The following is a 20,385-nucleotide window of genomic DNA, read 5'->3' as shown; positions in this document are numbered from 1 at the left end:
CTTTAAACATCAGTTTTCCTTTAAACAAGCAGCAGCACCAACCACCACCAGCCTCCTGCCCTGCCCCAAAGCTTGTTTGCAAGAATTTTCATTTACATCACTAATGTACAGATTTACACAGCGCAGAAAACGGTCTGTTCTTGCTCTCTGGGATGCTGCCTTGGGTACTACCTGCAACCACATTCTGCCACTTTCATCCCTTCATAGTTATATATCAAAGTGGGCACACCAGCATCATCCTTATAAAGAATGGAGATTGAATCCAGTTTGGTTGGAACACAGCAGGCCTTGGAAGCTTTCTTTGGGTTTTGGAGGTGCACCAGAGTTTGGACGATAGCATGTTTTGTTGGGGTAACGTTATCTGTCAGAGGGAAGAAGCAGCCTCCTTTACACTCAAAAGCCTCATAATCTTTGGGCGCAATGATCCAGGAATCCCAGCCGATCTCCTCAAAGTTCACGTGGAGGGAAGTTCTTCGGCAGTGGTTGGGTCTGGTACTTCTTTTGCTTCTGGAGGAATGGTGGTGGGGCTTGGCAATGGCCTTTACCTCCCTCTCATCTTCCTCTTGAGGCAGGGTGTTGTTCTTCGCTAACTTCCTTAGCACGCTGCCTTGTTCATGAGCAATCATCTCCCGGAGCTCCACTTTGGTCTCTTTTGTCCCATTGCTGCGATCATTGGAGAACACTATTAACAGCGGCAGATTTTTAGTGTCTGGAGTGACACTGATGTCTGGCTTCCCGCATGTGAAACCACCCAGAGCTTTACTTTCTATAACAACCTCCAGCTTGTTTTTAGTCTTCTGTTTGTCTGTCCTGACCCACCTTTTCACAGCACTGGACACTTCAAACATCTCCCAGCCACACTCCTGGATATCATGGGAGACAAGGAAAGATTTGGTGCTTTCTTGATTTTCCCAGTGGTCTCCGTCTAGAACATCATAAATGACCATGTTGCCTTCCAGTCTAGAGAGAGACCCAACTTCCCTGTGACAGGAGATATAAATTCTCAATTCAGCTCTGGTGATTTCCTCATATCGTGGAATAGAGATGTTGAAGAGCAAGATGTGTTTCTGCAATGGATTTTCTTCTGGTGTTGCTAAAGTAACAACATCTGCAATAGGAAATTAAAACATATGGTTACAGTGCTTCTGACTGCCCTGGTAACTTGATCTTTAAAGATGCAGGAGTAAAAGACACCACAAAGACAAGGGCTCCCCAGAACTTACTTAAAAAAAAAAAAGAAAAAAGAAAAGGTTTCTGGTAAGATTTTTAGGGGTAGGATGTAAAAAGTCCCTGGTGTTGGGAGTGTTTCGCCATGCCTGCATAGTCAGGCATGTGGATGAGTGGAAGGCAGCATAAATATTCTGCCCAGAAAAAAAAATGGGGGGCACTGTTGTCAGTAGAAGGCACAGAATAAGACATCTACAGAGTAATTACATTAAGCAATTTTCTAGAGAAGTTTTACCTAGAAGAATTCCTAAAAAAGCTGTGTATTTCCTACATTTATCACAATGCTCTCAGGTGAGCTGCCCTACCAATGGACAAGGGCCCCTTGGTACAGAGGAGGGTCTCTATATAAGAATTATCCGTGATGAGGCTTTTGTTGTTTTCTTCCAATAACTTTGAGAGCATCTTGGGTTATTGGGAGCTAGAGGAAACATAAATGCTTTGAAAAACTCAAACTTGAAGCTTCACGGTCTAAAATGGGACTGGGTGATACTCAGACTTTCATGCGTTGGTCCCAGTGGCCCAGTTGGTCCCAGGCCAGGCTCCCTGGGCTTATGCAGAGCTTTATTCTCCCAAGGTATGAGCACTACCAGCAGTTTGGCCTGGGGAGAGGTGGTGGTTTTGCTGGAAGACCAAACTAGTAGTGTTTAAAAATCATCACTGACTGATGGCTGTTTGATGGTCAGTTATCATGGGATTTTAGGGCAATTTTAATTGGCTGCTGTTGGCACTTCACAATGTTTATCCACTAAAGCAGTTAGAGAGGAGAGTGGGGTGTGGAAACTGTACTCTAGTTTGTACTGTTACAGCTCAGGTTCTGGCCAGCTTAGGTTTTGGAACACTAATTTGGGAGCATGGATATCACTGTAGTGCTGTTGCTTTATGTATTTTTTAAATGAACAGCTTTGATTTTTCTTCACTTCTATCGCAAGGATTGCATCTACTTACAACTTTTTATTGCTTCTTGTGATGAAGCTTTATTTTTAAAATATTATACAGAGATCTGTTTTTTTTTTTTTTTTAGTTGAAACAAGCTTGAAATCCCCTCTGCATCTAAATCTGCAGGCACAAGAATGGTGGAACACTAGTGTTCCTTGTTTGGAGCCAGGAACACATTTAACAGTTGCATGGGGTGTTTATAAAGGACGAGGGGAACTCCCTGGAAAGAAGAGCTGCCAACTGTGAAATTCTCAGTTGCAGATGATCAAAATGACCATTCTAACATTAAAACTCAGTCCAAAACTCTTAACTTTGGGAAACACCATTTATCTAACCCTTGTTACTCACTACAGTGTCTCAGTGCATTTGAGAAAGAGATATTGTATGATGAAAATATGAAAGAAGTAAACTAAAGATAATGGTATTTTTTAAAGATTGAAAGAAACTACAGAGCAAGACTGCAATCCAAAATTTTAATCTATTTTGTTTCTAAATAATCCGTGGGAGTTAGGAAAACAATTCCCTCTGAATTACAAAGGAATCTGAGTACCTCTTGTTCATATACTTCTTTAAAATTCTGGTGTATGTATTTAGGACATCTCCTACCTTCAGTACTGAAGCTCCTCACAATGTTGGATGCAGGGATGGAGGACTTGTCTGCAGCATATCTGTTATATAAATCAATCATGAACTGTGGTGGTTCTTCTTTGGTCTTCTCTTGTGAGGGGACCTTTGATAAATTCAAACTCCTTAGTAAATCCATCTTCATATTCTCCAGGAAAGCTTTAAAGTCGACGTGGGTCTCGTCTTCCACTTGCCCAGGATCACGAAAGGGTGCATCGGATTTTCCCAGAGCTGGTGGCTTGTCCCAGTCTTTCAGAGGCTTGCCTCTTGTCAAACAGGCAATTATATTGAAAACAGACAATGCAGCTAGTACCCCAAAATAGTGCATTTCTTCTATATTTACTTTCTGATGAAGAGACAAGAGGACAGTTGTATTTTAAATGATGAAAACTCCTGTTTCATTACAGGCAGAGGAAACTAGATGGACGGCAGACACTGGGAATGGGGATGCCCTTTGCAGATCACTTTCTTGAGTCCTTTTGCAGTCCGCTTCAAACCCCAGCCTCTTGTCAGTTGTCAAGCAGATTGGTTGTACACTTGCCCTTATCTGAGTCATTGATGCCATGCTTTAGCTTCTGTTATCTAGCAAAGCTCTTAGTTAATGAAGATTCTATAAACATCTGACAAACACATATGCTGGTGGGAAGGACACTGTATATTGTAAAGAATCCACATTTCACTGTAGGGTCATCATTGCTTAATTACACTCTTTTATCATTTCCTTGCCAACACAGAGAAACTTTCTTAGGGACGTGAAGTATTATTCTGTTTTCACCAAGACGAGAAAAATGGGATTTAGAACAAAATTAGCCTCTCAGCTCTTTGTGAATAACACCTCACAAATCTTTGTTACAGCCCCTTCATATACCATCAGAAATCCTCCAGTCATCTGATGGAGGCCTGTGATTCTGCAAGACATGATCTCATGACAGCACATACAACCTTAAAATTTCTTTGCGTTTATCAGCAAAGAGCTGTTATTTGTACACAGTGGAATATCTGTTTTGTGTCAAGTTTGCTTCATGCTATGTGCAGGCTTTTCTATTTGCAGTTTGATTCCTTTGGTGGTTGGGAAGTCAGTCTTATTTTTATAGCATCTTAGGTCATTTATTTCTTATATTCTTATATATGAGATTGTTGGCCAATTCAGGCCAAGAACACACAATTTTTATTCCAGTGACCTGAGAATGAAGACAGAAGTAAGACTTCTAAGCCTGTATAGAAGTTAAAAGGTCTGTATGAAGATACAGAAAATTATCTGTGAAGATAACTGTTACTCATGTGAAGTATGGGCCAAGACAAAAATATAGAACTGACAGAATTTCTCATGCAACAAGAAAGGAAACCTCTGGTTTATTTATAGGCAAAAATATATTTTGTATTTATCTTACTGAATCTGCTATGAATTAATCCAGTGATACTTAGGTGTTTTATCTGAACTGTAAGCGTATCGTTCTTTCTAAGCACAGCCGACTGTGCTGCTAGATCAGAATGATATTGTGAGCTCTTACATTACTGAAATACTCACTGCAAAGGTAAAGAAAAGATTTTGCCACGTCTATCTCAGTGCTGGTCGTTCTCTTTCGGGTTTTTAGAAGTGCACACTGAGTGGTTCAAGTGAAACCATGCTATTTAGATACTCCTGTTTCTGTTTGATAATGGTGATCCCAGATTTTGGTTAACTATGTTTCTATGGCATGAGGTCAGAAAGGACTATTTGTCATTGATCCTAATTTCCTAAATTGCAAGGTGGCTGTGTTTCTCTCAAGGATTTTGTATTTTCTACTGCTGACAGAATAATTTCCTATCCATTACTTTTGTTTGGCTAAACATCTTTTGTAAAGCTCTCCGGGATTTATGTGAAGATGTAACAAAAATGGAGGATTTCTTGCAATTTTGTGGCATATATTCTGAACAATTTTCACTGTCACTTAAAGAAAGTAGTACTTACCATATCATTGTGCCTGGCCTCACCTGCTAGGCAGTAGCAGATGTCTTGTATTTCCTGCCTGTTTAAGGAGACTCATAGTGCTGGCATTTTCTCAGTTTGCTTTTAGTGAAAATAAGCAGCCTGTGCTTTTTAAGTCATATACTATTAGGTATTTTCTCTGGTTTTGGTACTCTTTTTGTAGCTCTTCTAAGTTTCAATGCCTTTTTGAAAAGGAGAACACTAGGGCTCTGCATAGTTTTCTAGTGATAGTCACTAGTGCCACATGTAGAAATGAAACCCCCTGTTCTGTGGTCACAACTCCGCTATGTATCTTTCCAAAGCCTTGGCAACTCTCTGTACGTAGCAGTATGCTGGCCACTCATGCTGCACTGTAAGTCCTAAACACCCACCCAAATTGTCCCAGGAGTTAGGGCTTTCAAGGTCATGCTCTTCTACTCGGTAGGAACAGACTCCATTGCTTGTGCCCAAGTACCAAGCTCTGCATTTGTGTCTACTTTGAAATGGATTTTGGCTAAGTAGAGTGCAGCCAGATCTAGTACTCTGTATGAATATCTCTCTCCTGAGCAGTGTCTTCTGCGAATGCCATTTGGGTTATTGTATTGACTTCCAATTCATATATGAAGATGTCAAATGATGTCAGGCCAAGTGTCATCTTTGCAGAAACTCTGCAAGTAGCAGCTTCTTCTGTTGACAGTTCCCTTCCAAAAGCTGCTCTTTGAGATTTGGCAGTGAGACAGTTCTTAATTCATGTGATATATTAATTCATGAAACACAGTAATATTGTCCAGCGGTCTCTCTTAATTATGCTGCCATGTACATTTGCGTCAAAATAATCAGCAAAAGCCTGGGTAACTCCTTGCTGTTGTAGTTACCTTTAGCAATTACGCGGTGACCTCCGAGAATGAAACTGATTTTGCATTAGAAAAACACTTTCCATAATACTGTACTGGCTAGCATCAACTGTGGGTTTTTTTTCCTCTTTAGTTTCTCATATTAATATACCCTCAATTCTTTTAAGATTATTTAATGGATTTTTTTTGACTTACTAATTTAAGTATTTGTCCATAATAACTAAGTAACATGAAGATTGAGTGAAATGGTTTCTAGGATGCTCCTAGAAATCAATAGATCTGTTGGAAGAGAGGAAGCAAGTGAGGATATCCCTGTATTGCAACTGCATTTCTGCCATTTAGAGAACAATTTAAATCGATTAAATGCAAAGGTGTCTCTCCTAAAGGCATAGATTAGACATCTAAATATCAAAGCCCTAAGAAGTAGTAAGCCCTTCTAAAGAAATAGAGGTTAAGGCCTTGTCCACATTAACGTACATGGAGATGAGAAAAAAAAAATAGAAACATAAGAGTTTGCTTCTCTAAGTTACACTATTTCTGTGAGTAAAATAAATATTGCAAATAGGAGAATAGTCCTGCTGAAGGAAGCCAGGAAGGCTATGCCACTTGTGGATATAATTTTGTTTTTTTCTAATGCTAAATGACAGAGTTCTGTCAACAGTACTCTTTACATGCAGACTAAACTTTCAGAGATTTTAAAGGTTCCCTGTTGGGTGTAGGAGTGGCAGTTTCATGTACATCCTGCAGGCTTAATAACAGATCAAGGGCTGGTGTCTCTCTTTCCTAACTGCTTGCCTGAGCACATCTGGGAAAGCAGCTCTCCACTTGAGGAGTACTCAGGATTTGAAAGATTCTCTAAAGAAAACAAAATGCAGTAGAGCAGACTGTTACACTAACCTAGTAGCCATTTCATTCAGAGCTGATTTTAAATGGGAGTAAAACTAGACTTCTCCTTCATAGAGGACAGAAATGATGATGGTTTAAGATTTAGAAATGATTTTATACTTCAGGGTGTACTTAGGAATAAATGATGACTTTCTGAGGGCTTTTGAACTTTTATATGCAATTAGTATTACTTCTTTCAACCTCAGTTGCGTTTGTCACTATGCGAAGAGCACAAAATCCTCCCAGAGAGATCTTTAGTTACAGCAGTACATGAAGGTCTGTCCCAGCAGTTCCTTTGTAAATCACTAACAAAAGCAGAAATGCCTGCCTGGATCCATAACTGTCTGTACAGATACCTGTGTGCACACTGAATCTTGGCTTTGACTGTTCCTTTAAGGGTAAACTCTCCGTGTCTTGCACTCCATGCCATCTCCTGTGCAGGTTGTTCTGCTCCCACCTGTGCTCTGCTACCATGGAGCCTGTGAATGACAAGGGACTAGCGCACGGTCAGTGTGTCCTGGTGTGCAGCCGCCCTGGGAGGGAAAAGTGACAGTCACAGCAAGGGGACATGAGCTCTTAGAGAGCTCCAGTTAAGAGGACTATTGTGGTTGCATCAAGATTGGATTATACATTAGATGGAGGGAAGCAGATTTATTTCTGTAAAGACTTACAGAGGAACTACTGCCAAATACCATGTCCTGTTTGTCTGTTCTTTGTTGCTGGGGGAAAAATTAGTTATTGAAATTTCTGGAAGAAGTTCGGAAAAGAGCCATGAGAAATTGTTTTGGGGCTTGGAATAGTAAGAAATCAAAGTATCTATTGATTCTTAGCCAAGATGTAATTTCAGCCTGCTGCTATATACTAAAAATATACAGGGAAAATATTTTATAAGTTAGACAAAAGGGATTAATAGAGAAAGGTTAGAGTAAGATTAAGTGAATTGAAGCCAAAGCTCAACAAATTCAGACTAGAAATAAGCCACAACATTTTAACAAAGATAACTAACTCTGAGAATGCCTGATTGTAGTCCAGTAGAGATAATCTGCCACTTGAAATCTGTAAAGACAAATTTATGCATTTTTTTCAAAGATAATTCCAAGCTCAAAACAGAAGTTTTAGCCATGACACAGGAACTACTGGGCAAGGCTCTTTGATCTGTGCTGTGTGGGAGGTCAGTCTAGATGAGCTTAATATTCCCTTCTGGCTTTAATCTGTTGATGCACATTATGACGAGCTTAACGTGCATCTACATGTTTCCATCTAATTAGCAGAAAGTAACCAAGTGAATAGTAGGAAGACATTTCAACTATATTTAGATACTACTGTACCTTTAATTTATTAGCTTTTGTTAAAAGCATGTAACAAACTAGGGGATAAAGTATAATTTACAAAAATATAAATCTTGGTTATTTTATGTTTAGTATTTCAACATATTACTATATAGTATGATATTCAGAGAATATATGTTTAACAACCTGAAATTATCCAGCAAACCAGGAGTGGGGGTATTACATATGCCTTTTGTAGAACAAATTATATTTTAGGGAGGGGTAACCAAAAATGGTTATATTAACATACTGTATATATAAAAGCTTATACAGTGCACTACACTTGCATCCTGAAGAATATATACATATTAAGCCCTTTATTACAGCATTTTCAGTATAAATATGTGGATTAAGAGTATGAGTGTTCTAGGCAAAAAGTTCTGATTTGTGTACCAAATGATATTCTAGAATGAGCTTGCTTTGCGAATTCACTTCCCATCTTCTTGGTTAACTGAAGAGAGAAAACAGAAAAATAGCATATAAAACATATTTTAGTCCTTTGATTATGGAAAACCTTACAGTTAGATTTCTGCACTAAATACCATGTTTCTTGGCAAGATGGGTTAAGAAGAAATTGCAGAGTGTTGATGTCCTGGAAGGTGAATCAGTGTTAGCTTGTGAGGCAGATGCCGGCATCCAAACGCATCCTTCCCCGTGAGCTGCTTCCATCCCTCTGCGCGCCAGCTGTAGGAGCTGTCAGTTTGTGTTTGTCCAGCAGCAGCGGCGGATTCCTTTCCCATTCCCGGCTTTCTCAGTGTAGTTGGGCAGGATACTTAGGTCTTGTTAGAGATGCATTTCTGTGAACTTATCGGCACGCGCAGGTTTCAACCGACATGTTGGGATATACTTTTAAAACCACGTTTTTGTTCTCGTCTAAGAAAAGCACGCTGAGCGAGCTCATTTTGTCAGGAACGCAGCAGGGCTCTGGAATGCCGGGAATGATGCCCACTGCTTTTACGATGCTCTGGATCGTAGCATGGTTTGATGGCCGGACGATCTGCAACATAGAAGGAAACAGTTATTGCTTCATTCACGAGAAGTCAATTTCAGACATGGGCATGGAAAATTACAGTTTTTTGTTCCCCCAAAAGTGAATATATGTGAGTGAGTCACAGGGCGGCTCAGCTCAGTCAGTCCCTCACATTCCCAGCTCTCCTGCCCAGGAGGCCCCTGTCCTTATGCTGCCTTTGCAAATACCAGAGGAGGGCACTGGTGGCACAGCCAGCATTCAGGAGCCTAAAAAGAAGGAGAGAGTCCCTGACCGCAGTTACTAAATGCTAGAGGCAAAAAGGGCTGAGGTGACTGCTTCTTTGTCATACAGTTTGAGTGGGAAATATGTTTATTGTAATTCTTTCCAAAATAACTATTCCTATAGTCCAGGAGTAAATTTCATTCTCACTAACCTGCAACTAGTTTATTGTCCCTAGAGTAATTGCTTGGTATTAAAAGAATAATTCTAATGTAGAAGTGCTTCAGGAACAGTGTCCACAGGGAGGAGTTACTCCAAAATGGTCTATCAACGTCACAGACCTGTTCTGATCATGACAAACGTGCAGGCTCTCTGCTTCCCTCTGCCTTCCTCACCAGGCTTTTCTTCGAGTTCTAACTAGCCTCGTAAAGGGAAAATAATAAAAGCTGGGAGGACAGCAGTTGCACAAAGTCAGAACTCACTATAGTTTAGCTGCGGAGTGCTCTGGAGAGCACTAGGCAAAGTTATTCAGGTGATATTTGTATGCAATAGAGCTACACAGGGAAAAATATTTGAGAATAACGCAAAATGGAGGCTATTAGGTATAAAAACACTGAGAAAAAAAAAACAGTGTTTAGATTGTATAAATAGTGTATGGTATTTAATAGTTAGATGTAAGTGATATTTTTAGCATTTATTCACAAGCTATACTCGACCCTTCTAGTCTGAGCAGCTGAGCAGCACTAGGGAGGTTTCAGCAATGCTATTGCTTGAGCTACCATCAAACAGAGCTTCCCTGGGAAAGGAGAGGAGGTGACAGTGTCTGCCCTTGCAGAGCACGGCAGAGAGCGCGTGTGCCCCAGTCACCTGGCACAGGAGCCCTGCCTGCCACCCTCCACTGCAGCATCTTGCTTGAAAACTGTCTCAGCAAGTGAGAGTAATAGCATCTCTCCAATTATGAAGATTGCATTTAGGAAAAAAACTTGACTTTTCATTTCAACAGATAAAGTTACATAATGCTTGGGTTTCATAAATGAGATTTTTTAAGGATAATTCAATTTTGATATACTTAAGAGTAAGATCATACCAGAAGATATGAATCAAACCTCACTGCTGAAATTTTGAGAAGTTTCTGAACTAGAGAGTGCTCATTTCAACCATCACAGGCTAAAACTGCGAAATACAGTCTTGATTCTTTTGGGCTTCAAGAGATCATCCCTATGTCGAGCTCCCAAGAGGGGACCTCTCCTGGAAAGAGCCTTTTTGTATTTAAAGTGTCTTGGCATAATTAGCAGCATTGTCCTGCATTATGCCTCTATTCTTCTTTAGATTTCAAAGCTGTTAACATGAAGGAGAAATAGCCTCCTATCCACATTGCCCATGTCAGAAAACTGGGAAAGCGAGAGGGAGACAAAAGTAATTTGCAGGTGTATGAGCAGTTGCAGACTTTGGGAATTTAAGTAAGTGGCACTTCTAGAATCTAGCTCTTGTTTTAACTGTTATGAAAAAAAATCCTAAAATCTTCCTCGCTCCTTATTATTTGATTTTTTTTAAACATCCATAGATCTGGGTAATCTACTCAAAGAGAACTTGCTGACCCCAGGCAAGGGATAGCAAACACAGCCTTTAGTCCTAGTTACCGGCCTTTGGGAATCTTGCGGATGCACCTGCAAAGATCCCAGTAAGAGGCTCTCTAGCTCTACAGCCAGAGAGGCTGCAAAGAGCAAGTAAGATGTGAGACAGGTGTAGTATTGGAAACTGTCAAACCTGTCCAAAATAATCCAGTCTGAATAAATCAGGCTACAAAGAGATAACACTAATTACATTTCTAATGCATCTGTCCCTCACCTAGTCAGAAGTTTCTGGGTCTTCTGGAAAATGAGCCTAAGTGTGCAGTGATTCTTGGGCTGAGCTTCAAACTAGCCTCTGTACCAGTGTGTTATTGTGGAAAGTCTGCAAGAACGAGTTGAATGCCCAGTAGTCATGGTGCTAGGACAGTTGTCTTAAATGTTGGCTATGAAGGTATATACAGCAGGGCAGGTTCTGCTCTTATCTAACCTTCAGAACAGTCCTAGTTCAGCAACAGATTTGGCCTCAGAAAACAGAAGGATGGGGATGAAATTGAAAACCAGCTGAACAGCAGGTTTGAAATACCATAGCCCATAGCTCCTTCCCTTCTTTTTTCCCCCTTTCCTTTTAAAACCTGTAGGGAAAAAAAAAAAAAAAAACAACACATTCTCCCCTACATCTTAATAAGCAACACTTACTAGCTTCAGGAAAGTTTTGTTTTCAGTTTTGAACTCTGCACTCAGAATGAAACTCATGAACTGGGACTCTTAAAGGACAAAATCAAGAGTATTCCTATTGCTGTAGGTCAGGAGAAGAACATTTTTTCAGAATCCCAGTTTCCCAGCGATACTCATGGACACTGAACCAGAATCCTGACCTAGCAACAGAAGTCAATCAAATACCATTCAGACGAATGCGGCAGTAATCTTAGGCTGATGTTATCTTGAGGCATGGTCCGAGAGCTGCTTTCAGCAGTGTGTCCTCACATCGGGAAGAGACTGATGGCTCAAGATAGTATTTGCTAAACAGACCTTCCTTAAAGATGATGAGTTTATAGAAGAGTTAGAAGCATGAAAGCCTTGGAGCCCATTCTCATAATCAGGAGTAAAGATAATTTCACATGGCAAACCCTGGGCTGCTGTTGCCCACGTGTTCCCAAGAATAAGTCAAAAGCTATTTAAGAGATCTGTTAGCTAAGCCCAAATAATTTTGATTGTCTTCATTAGCAATTCATTTTAAATGTTGTGCATAAACAAACCTTACCCTGGCTGGTTGCTGGAGCTGCCTCCTAGCAGCCACATATGTGATCAAAATCCCAGTTCAGAATTCTCAGAAGGGCTCAGCTCTCTTTTCCTTACGGTGGCAACAGAAGGGGCTGCATTGCCAGGTGACAGTATTACATGGTAGAGAAACATTAGCCATACCATGAGGTGATAACGAAGGCAGAGGATCATTAAGTACATCTAGCACATCCTCTCCCTTGTGCCCATCGCCATCTACTTCTACTTAAGTGCACATTAGTAAATTTACACCTAGAACAACGTTTTTTTTTACAACTGCCGAGATTATATTTATGCTCTGCTGCTGATACCCTAGGCATTATTCAATTGAAGACAGACCTTTTTTTAAAGTTACAATTGTGAATCTGTATATTTTAAGCCTATGTTCTCTTAGAAGTCATAAACTAACAAAAAGTAAACCTTTTCCAAAGCAAACCCAACTAGACAGACAAAGCAAAAATCCACAGATCTGTGTACCTGTAACTGTGATTTGGCTATAAAACTCTCTGGATTTTTGGCTCCAAGCTGTTAGTGCTGGTATATTAATCTGTCTATAAAGCAAATAGTAGCAAAATTAGAAGTAAAATCCATCCTCAGAATTGTAGGGTTCAGCTATCTTTTCCTTACGGTGACAAACAGAAGGTGCTGCATTGACAGGGGGCAGTATTTTTCAAGAGTTTTTGATTTATCAGGAAATCTAATTTAATTTCTTACCTAAAGTGTTGCTTCAGTCTTCAATATAGTTTGTTTCTTACTATTCTATATTAAAAACAAAGCAAAACAAAAAAACAACACGCTCTTTTTGTTCTTTCAGCCTTCCTGTGTGATACTGTTGTGCTCATAAGAAGGCATAAACATTCAAAATCTCTCTCTTTCAGACTCCACTTATGGGAAAACTTGAAATCTTTTCTGCACTCTGATGCATTAGCTGGCAGAAAAGCTATCACTCAAATTACTAAGCTGAGCAAAGCAAGGTAAAATCTAACAAGTGAAGTAGCTGAATCGCTGAAAGTAGATCTGTTGGACTATGCTTGCAGGTTAACAACAGTGAGAAGACTTAGTACCTTAGGCATTGGAAATTCACATGCCCCTGCACAGTAGTAGGCATCGAATGATTTTGGAGATATGATCCATTCATTCCAGCCAATATCAGCGAAGTCAACTTTCATGTATCTTCTTGAACAAATCCTTGGTTCATTCCATTGTTTTCGCCTTGCTTTCTTCATTGTTTTCTCATCAAAATTTAGCACCTGAGATTTTGAGATTTTTTCTGTGTTTTCTTGCCCTTTTCTCCTTCGATCTTTGCGTGAGGCTTTTGGTTTTAAGGACTTGTAGGCATTCTCCCATATATCATGTTTATTGTATTTGTTGCTGTATTCTACTTCTGGCAACTCGTTATTCTGAATAGAGCTACTGAGGTATGTGTCCCTCTTCACCCGAGTATCATTAGAAGCATTTGGGGATAGATTTGGGTCTCCATCATTGGAAGGAAATGGATCATACCGCTGTAGGGTGACTGCTACACTGTTTGGTTCGGAGATTGCAAGATCATTGGCATAAACCAGTATATAAGGCAAGTGAGTGGCAACCTCTTCAGGGAAACCCTGGTGTTTCTCACCAGAATCAAGCTCAGCACAGAGAATGAGCTCTCCAGCCTGTTTTGATTCTTTTATAAGGTGTGAAATGTCCTTTGCATGCCAAGCCCCTCGTCTTTGGAGAAACACAGTGATGTTCCCTTTGACTAGTCCATAGGCAGAGTTCTGGGGAACACTTCGGAAAATGATGTTGAGCCGCAGAACCTGGGGCAGGTGAAGGAGGCGGCAGGACGAGTTCTTGGACCGCTTACAAAACACTTCCCGGTGCCGCGGGCGTTTGTCCACGTAGAAGTGGAACGTGGCAGCAAGAATCATCTCCGAATCCTGCATTGATGTCAGGTTGAAGCAGTACACAGGCCTCTGCGCTACGAATTCTGTGAGAGAGCAAGAAAAACATGGATAAATACTTACACCCAAAGTGTTAGTTAAGTCACCTATTGCTAAATAAGTGGATTGACAAACTTTGCTTTTCATTTACCCACTTCAAACCAGGTAATATACTGAGCTTATCTGAGTTATTCACCTTAAAACTACATGAATGAGAAGAAGAAAATTCAGTCTTTAATAGTAGTATAACAGTAACATCAGGAGTCTCCAACATGCTGCCCACCTTTTGCATATGTAAAGGATGAATCTGTGCCCAGAGACTGCAGTTTCTGGCTGAGTTTCGGTCCACACACTCAAGAAAAGGATCTGTGGGTCTATTTCGTTAATAAGAAAGTTAAGCCTGGAGAGGCAGAACAAACTTGCCCATGTCAGAGCTCAGAACCTGAATGTTTCCAGTCCCTTCCCAGCATATTATTCCAACTACTGGATATAGCTTCTTTTTTATTTAGTTGAACAATTTGTCTCCAGGTTACACTTGCCCCATCTTCAAGGGCAGGAAAAAAAATATACTAGTAATAGTTTACAGCAGGCTTATTCAAACTGTAGAAAGCCCTCTTAGTAAGTTAAAATGTAAACCCAGAATCAGAAGACCATGCCTTCACTGTATATTTTGCACCCAAGAGTTGTTTTATTTTCTTTGGTTTATTTTAACACACATACAAACAAACAAATGTCCCCAGCTTACATAAATACTAAACTTTCACAGCTATGCTCACCTCCAGGTCTGTATCATTCACAAGAGAGAAGGGAGTATGCCAAAGTATAGTTAACATGATGGGAAAAGAAACATTTAGACTGATTTTCTCTGTTAAGTCTGTCTGAGGCTATGGAAGAGCCTCAGAGTAACCTAACTACAACGAGTCCAAAGTCCTTTTGAATAACGAAATGCTACTGCTGTGAGGCAAGAGTGTCATCCAAGTGTTGTCCACCCGAGAGTCACCAATTCTGTTTCACAGAACACATGATGTTTGCAGTACTTCTTAAACATAATTCCCCTTTGGCACAAGTACAGATAGGATCCCTAGACAGAGACATCATCTCTTTATTGTTGAGTTTTTGGCAGTGTCCACCTTGTTCTTTGAACTTCACTGTGTGTGTGGAGTCCAGGACATCACATCAGCCTCAAGTGCAAACACACATGTGCTGTGTGTGCCATAGCAGATGCTCCCTGACAAAAATTATTGCTTCAACATGAACAAAAGGAAGATTATTCATCTTCTTTTACAGTTCAATAAGGCAAATGAAAAAAAAATTAAAAGATGATTTGCTGAAGAATACACAGGAAAACGGTGGCAAAACCAGGAAATGATGCGCGTACTTTGAAGCTTAGTGTGGTACCTGGAAGTCATTCAAGGACTTCCGCTGGTAAGCTTACACCTTTATTTCACGCTAATGGACAAACCCTCTGGCAGCCCTTCTTGACATACCTGGAAGCTCTCTGGCAGTCCCCACCAGCTACACTTCCCGTGGGTTTCTTCTGCATGGATGGATGAAGCACAGAACCGCTGGCAGCTGACAACTAAAGGCAGCTCTGATAACTGCCACCAGGCAGAATGTTCTTCCTTTTAAGCACAGTTTCATTAGAAATGTGGAAATTTAGGGTACCATATCCCACTAAATCAGTGGTTCCTGTCTGCCATTTCAAATACTTACTGCCCGGAACCATCATCTGGACAAATCCACAGCAGTTTAGGCTGTTTATCAGTGCCAGGCCTGCGCATACAGTCTGAAAGCACCAGTGTTCAAGTAGACAGTTTCCACACCACCTACCCATCCATACTTTTTTCCTGGTGCAGTAGAGTGGAGTGACCTGCACTGCTGCAGGAACCCACATACATTTTCTCAAGTGGCAGGGAGGAAACAAACAGGAGCAGGGTTCAGTGAGGAGACTACTTAATTCTATCAGGGATGGGACTTTTGTCAAACAAAAAGTGTAGTCTTAGGCACAGATACACCATGAAAAAAACAATCAGAGTTTAAATTTGATTTAAGTCTTTGGAGTCTAGAAATTGCACAAGAGCATGCATTCTTACGCCGCTGGATTATTTTCCAGAGCAAATAGAAGACTAATCATAATATCACCTTTAGAACACCAGGCTGTTGTCTATGCCTTTCAGAAGACATAGTTAAAAAAAAGAGAAAAGGCTCCCAGCCACCTCTCCCTCGTGAGCTTTGTGTACGCCTGAAATGTGGCTGTCAGCAGTAGCACACGCCAAGCTCCAGAGGAGGGAATGCTCCCTGCCCCGTTGGCTGTGCAGATGGGAATGGTGAGCATATGCACCACTTGGTACAGGCACCAGAGGCCAGGCCTTTAGATGTGAAGAGAATCTGGAGCCATAGCTCAGAGAGAGGGAATTTTAATTTAGCTAAATTTGTTCTATATTCCAAAATGAAACGAACCCCTCAAAAACCAAGATTCTTTGCAGGAGAGAATAGGTTCTTTGGAATCTGCAGCTGCTGGAAAGCCAGGAACTGGAGGCATTGGCTTTTTAGGAATTGAGAAGACATGAGTTTCGGCTGGAGCATCGTCACGTATATCAGATTTCATCAGATCACTCAGGCCTTTACCAACTTGTAAACTGAGAATTGTTACTTTCTTTTTTTAGGCCTACACCAAGTTGAACTGTGTAAGCTGTATGCATTAAATATGTTAATATTTTTAGTGATTGTATCTACTTTTAGTTGCTGTAGACACCTTCAGGTTAGTAGTATGGGCAAGATTTCTGAAGGATACACGTAAGAGGTGGGCAGAGAAGACAGGTGAGTGGGCCAGGCCATGCTATGAAAGCAAATTCCTCTGTTTCATACTTCTGGATGATGACAGACAATAACTTAATGTTTCGCTTTGTTTACCAGCTGTGACCAGAGCCAGTGAAATGTGTTGATGTAAGTGCAACTTCAGTAAACTGGTGCTGTTTTCTGAAGATAAGGAATTACCTGAAAACTAGGAAGCACCCAGAAGAAAAAGACTCTCAACTGATTTGCAAGTGCCTTTTTTGTATTAGTGCATTATCTGAGCAATAACGATCTCTTGTGAACACCGTGGGGGGTGAGTTAGAAGGAACTGATTGTAGATTTAGAGCCTGTCCTCCTGAGAGTTTAGTGCTGCTAGAGAAACATGAGAGTTTTGACTTGGAACACATGCAAAGTTTATATAGCACATAATATTCCACATTGACTGAGTTATTATGTAACATTTCTCCTCCATACTCAAGACTGTTCATGCCATGTATAGGATGTATAGATTCTGCAAGAACTATATGGCAGTTACAGTTAAGGAGCCCTCAATAGCGTATGACCAAAGAGCAAAATAAACTTGCAGCAACACTCCACAGTTTTGGAGAACTTGTCTTGGCAGTCTTGAAAAAGTGGTGATATTCGAGTGTCCCACAGAAACGTCTTTAACCTGTGGCACAAAATGTAAGGCCTTACAGATCTTTGGAAGGGCGTAATTATAAAGAGCTCATTGCTTGGGAAAACAAAATTATAGATGTTAGCCTGTTTTGTGTATCTCAATAATATCAGAAACATCATCTGTATTTTATAAGGAACAGACATTCCACATGTTTTGCTAGAGGAAAATGGTGGACTTCAAGGCAGAGAACACTAGAAGTTCTTGCAGGAGATACAGAAAACAAAACATAGCGCCAGATACAGGATTATCTTATTGCCCCCTCCTATCCCCAGTTTGTATCATTCTGAGGTTTATTTCAGGCTGTTTATCTACAATTTGAAGAACTGCAAGGAGATAACACATTGTCCTTCTAACAAGGGAACACTGCAGAGGAGCTTCTGCTTTCGTGCTGTGCTGCAGGGCATAGGTGGGATGAAGGTGAGGAGGGGCACACAGCAGGGACAGGTTTGGGGCAGGCTGTGCTTTATTTCCACTGCCTGACCCTGGAGGAGTTACTTCCAGTTTTCTATGCCTTGATTTTATGAGCTGCAAGATGGGCAAAATATTACTGATCTGTTGTGCAGAAGAGTGTATTGGTGGGCAAGATAAACTGCTCTTTAAATGTCATGCTAGTTGAGTGTTTTAAAAATATACAGCTGCTTATGTGTAAGCCATTTTTCAGTTAATATACTAAAATTTGAAAAAAAAACCCACACACACACAAAATACAGACAATTCCTGTATTTCTATTAGATCAGCTGGTTCAGGGCCTTGTTCAGGCAGCAGCCACTATCTGCTGGGTCACAAAAGAGCCAGAGGAAGAGGAAGATCTCGTGGAATAACCTGCCCACCGGGGAAGTTCCTTCCTCACCCCTGTTCATTCACAGACGGCTATTGAACCAAAGCACTAAAGATTTACTTCCTTCACAAATGCCTGGATGTACTTTTAAACTTCATTAAAACATCTAGAAATCTATTAGCTGCATACTCTTTTATGGAGTATTTTTTAAAGCCTTTTAATTTTACATAAAACAAAGCTAGGGTGCCCTGGAGGACACAAATTAATGTGCGATGCTTTAGTAAGCATTTACTAATAAACACTGTACATTGTTTGCACACAATTTTTACATGGGAATGAAACTTAAAAAGCAAATTTTGAAATTATTTATCAAATAAGCTTATAAAAATAAAAGGTCATGGAAATATTACAGAGATGATATTCTGTACGTTGACATGAGTCTTAAGCAGCGAGTTTCTGTAAGCCTGTTGGAGCTAAGGAAAGGAAGGCAGTTCCCAGAGATGGAGCTTGTGGAGCTTCTATGCCAAGGGACAAGTTTGGAGAGCGTTATTAAGAACTGGGCTATCATTCTGAAGTATCAAGAGCAGATGAAGATGGGTTTTGAGGAGACTCGCTGCTCTCACACCCTCCTGTGAGGCCAGGGGAGCGCGGGCCGGTCCCGCAGGCGGCAGGCGTCTCCCCAGCCTGAGGGACCGAAGCGCCGGGCAACCCTCGGCGGCCCCGCAGGCGGCACTGTTGGTAGCAGCGAATTGTGCGAGCGCGACAAGAGCGAGATGGGAAGCTGGGGCCGGGACAGCCGCTGCTCGGCTGCTGCCAGGGTGTCTCGCGGCGATGGCTGCACCGAGAGGGGCTCCCGTCGCACTCGTGCCTGCAGCAGGGGCGGGTTGCGGGGCGCGCTGCTCGGCGGCGAAGCCCCGGGGAAAGGGATGGGAGAGCCGGGCAAGGGGCGGGAGGGGGGGCGTCGCAGGAGACGTGTCGTCCGCGGGGGGCCCCGCGGCCGTCCGCCGGGCTGCCGGGGCGCGCGACGCCCTCCCGCGGGGCGCGCTTACCTGGGCGGCCTCTGAAGCTGCGCACCGTGTTGCCGTCGCGGGGCCGGCCGCCCCGCCGGTTGTACTGCTCGTAGAGCTTGAGCATGTGCGCGGCGGCCGCGTCCCGCGCGAGCCCGCCGAGTGTGGGCGCGGAGGCGGCGCAGGGGGCCTGGCTGCCCGGGCGCCCCCCCGCCCCGGAGCCGCCGGGGCCCAGGGCCCAGAGCACGAAGCAGCAGGTCAGGCGGACGGCCATGGGCGCTGCTGCGGGCGGCAGCGGAGCGCGGAGCGGCGGCTCGGGCGCTGCCGGCGTCTGCGGCTCCCTCCCGCCTGGCTCCGCCGCTCCGCGCCGAGGGGGCGGCGGCCGCTCCGGGCACGGGGGGCGGGCGGGTGGGTTGGTGTGGCCCCCCCGCCGCCGCCGCTGTTGCTGCCGGGCCAATCCCCGGGGCTGCCGGGCGAAGTGGGGCCGGGGGGCACCGGGCGCTGCAGGAGCCGCGTCCCCCCTTCCAGCGGGGCTTCTCCGCGCTTTAAAGCGGAGCGGGGAGAGGCTCTCAATTGCTGAGGGCTCGGCCGCTGATTGGGGAGCCGAGACCCACCGAGCAGCGGGGCAGCACCTTGGCTGGTGGGGGCCAGAAAACCCATCGTAGGAGAATAAAAAGGGGCGGGGGGGGGGGGAGTGTTACAGGACCAACATGAGGAGGAGGAAGGATTGCACCCGTGCACGCAGCAAGACAGGGAGCGGGTTTTTTCCATTCCTGCAAGCGAAGCCTCCTTAGGAAAGCAGTGCTTTAAAGAGGGCTCCTTGCAAGGATCCTGGCGGCGAGCCGGGTCTCCGGCGAGCCCACGCCTGGGAAGAACCGCTGCGCCCTTGCCCACGGTGCAGCAAGGGCCGCTAATAACGTCGAGCAGGCAGCTGAACAGTGGGGTCGAAGTGGCTGGGCATGAACTTGGATCACTGGGATGCTTCCATGTGTATTGGGAAGGAGGGCAAGGGCAGGGCAATTTTCTGAGGGATTCACATAGCTTATGGAGTGTGGGGTTGGTTTAAAAGTGAATGGTGCTTGTCCTGCATGTTCGTCACATGACACAGGTAGTTCTGAATCATACAGTTTATAGTCATCTGGTGGGTATAAATACTGCTGTAAAGAACAGCAGTTTTAAAGACAACCTGTAAGGGAGAGTGTTATGTTTTAAGGGAATTTGTTCATTCTGCCTTTTTTTTTAAAGCTTGTTCTTGGGTAGCCAAGACAGTTACTTTTCTTGGAGGGTACACAATGCAATAATTGAAAAATTGTTGGAAAAAGCTACTGTTGCTGTGTATAACACAACCCTTTTGTGATTTTTT

The 20,385-nt window shown here is 42.7% G+C and overlaps 2 protein-coding genes across 2 annotated transcripts; both read right to left on the bottom strand.

The window, feature by feature from the left end:
* Positions 1 to 167: 167 nt before the first annotated feature.
* Positions 168 to 3,115, bottom strand: GDF2 (growth differentiation factor 2). The gene is made up of 2 exons (XM_010220828.2): positions 2,770 to 3,115; positions 168 to 1,108 (listed from the first exon to the last, which is right to left on the bottom strand). Exons 1-2 carry the CDS (start codon positions 3,113 to 3,115, stop codon positions 168 to 170), a joined length of 1,287 nt encoding a protein of 428 aa, XP_010219130.1.
* Positions 3,116 to 8,551: 5,436 nt separating this feature from the next.
* GDF10 (growth differentiation factor 10) lies at positions 8,552 to 19,360 on the bottom strand. Its single transcript, XM_088528904.1, has 3 exons — positions 19,065 to 19,360; positions 12,905 to 13,809; positions 8,552 to 8,799 (listed from the first exon to the last, which is right to left on the bottom strand). Exons 1-3 carry the CDS (start codon positions 19,294 to 19,296, stop codon positions 8,608 to 8,610), a joined length of 1,329 nt encoding a protein of 442 aa, XP_088385030.1. The 5' UTR covers positions 19,297 to 19,360; the 3' UTR covers positions 8,552 to 8,607.
* Positions 19,361 to 20,385: the final 1,025 nt, after the last annotated feature.

Source organism: Tinamus guttatus, unplaced genomic scaffold (assembly GCF_059628265.1).
Source record: "Tinamus guttatus ecotype Peru unplaced genomic scaffold, ASM5962826v1 Tinamus_guttatus_pri_ptg000314l, whole genome shotgun sequence".
In the NCBI taxonomy this organism is placed as follows: Eukaryota; Metazoa; Chordata; class Aves; order Tinamiformes; family Tinamidae; genus Tinamus; species Tinamus guttatus.
This window is presented reverse-complemented; position numbering and strand designations above follow the sequence as displayed.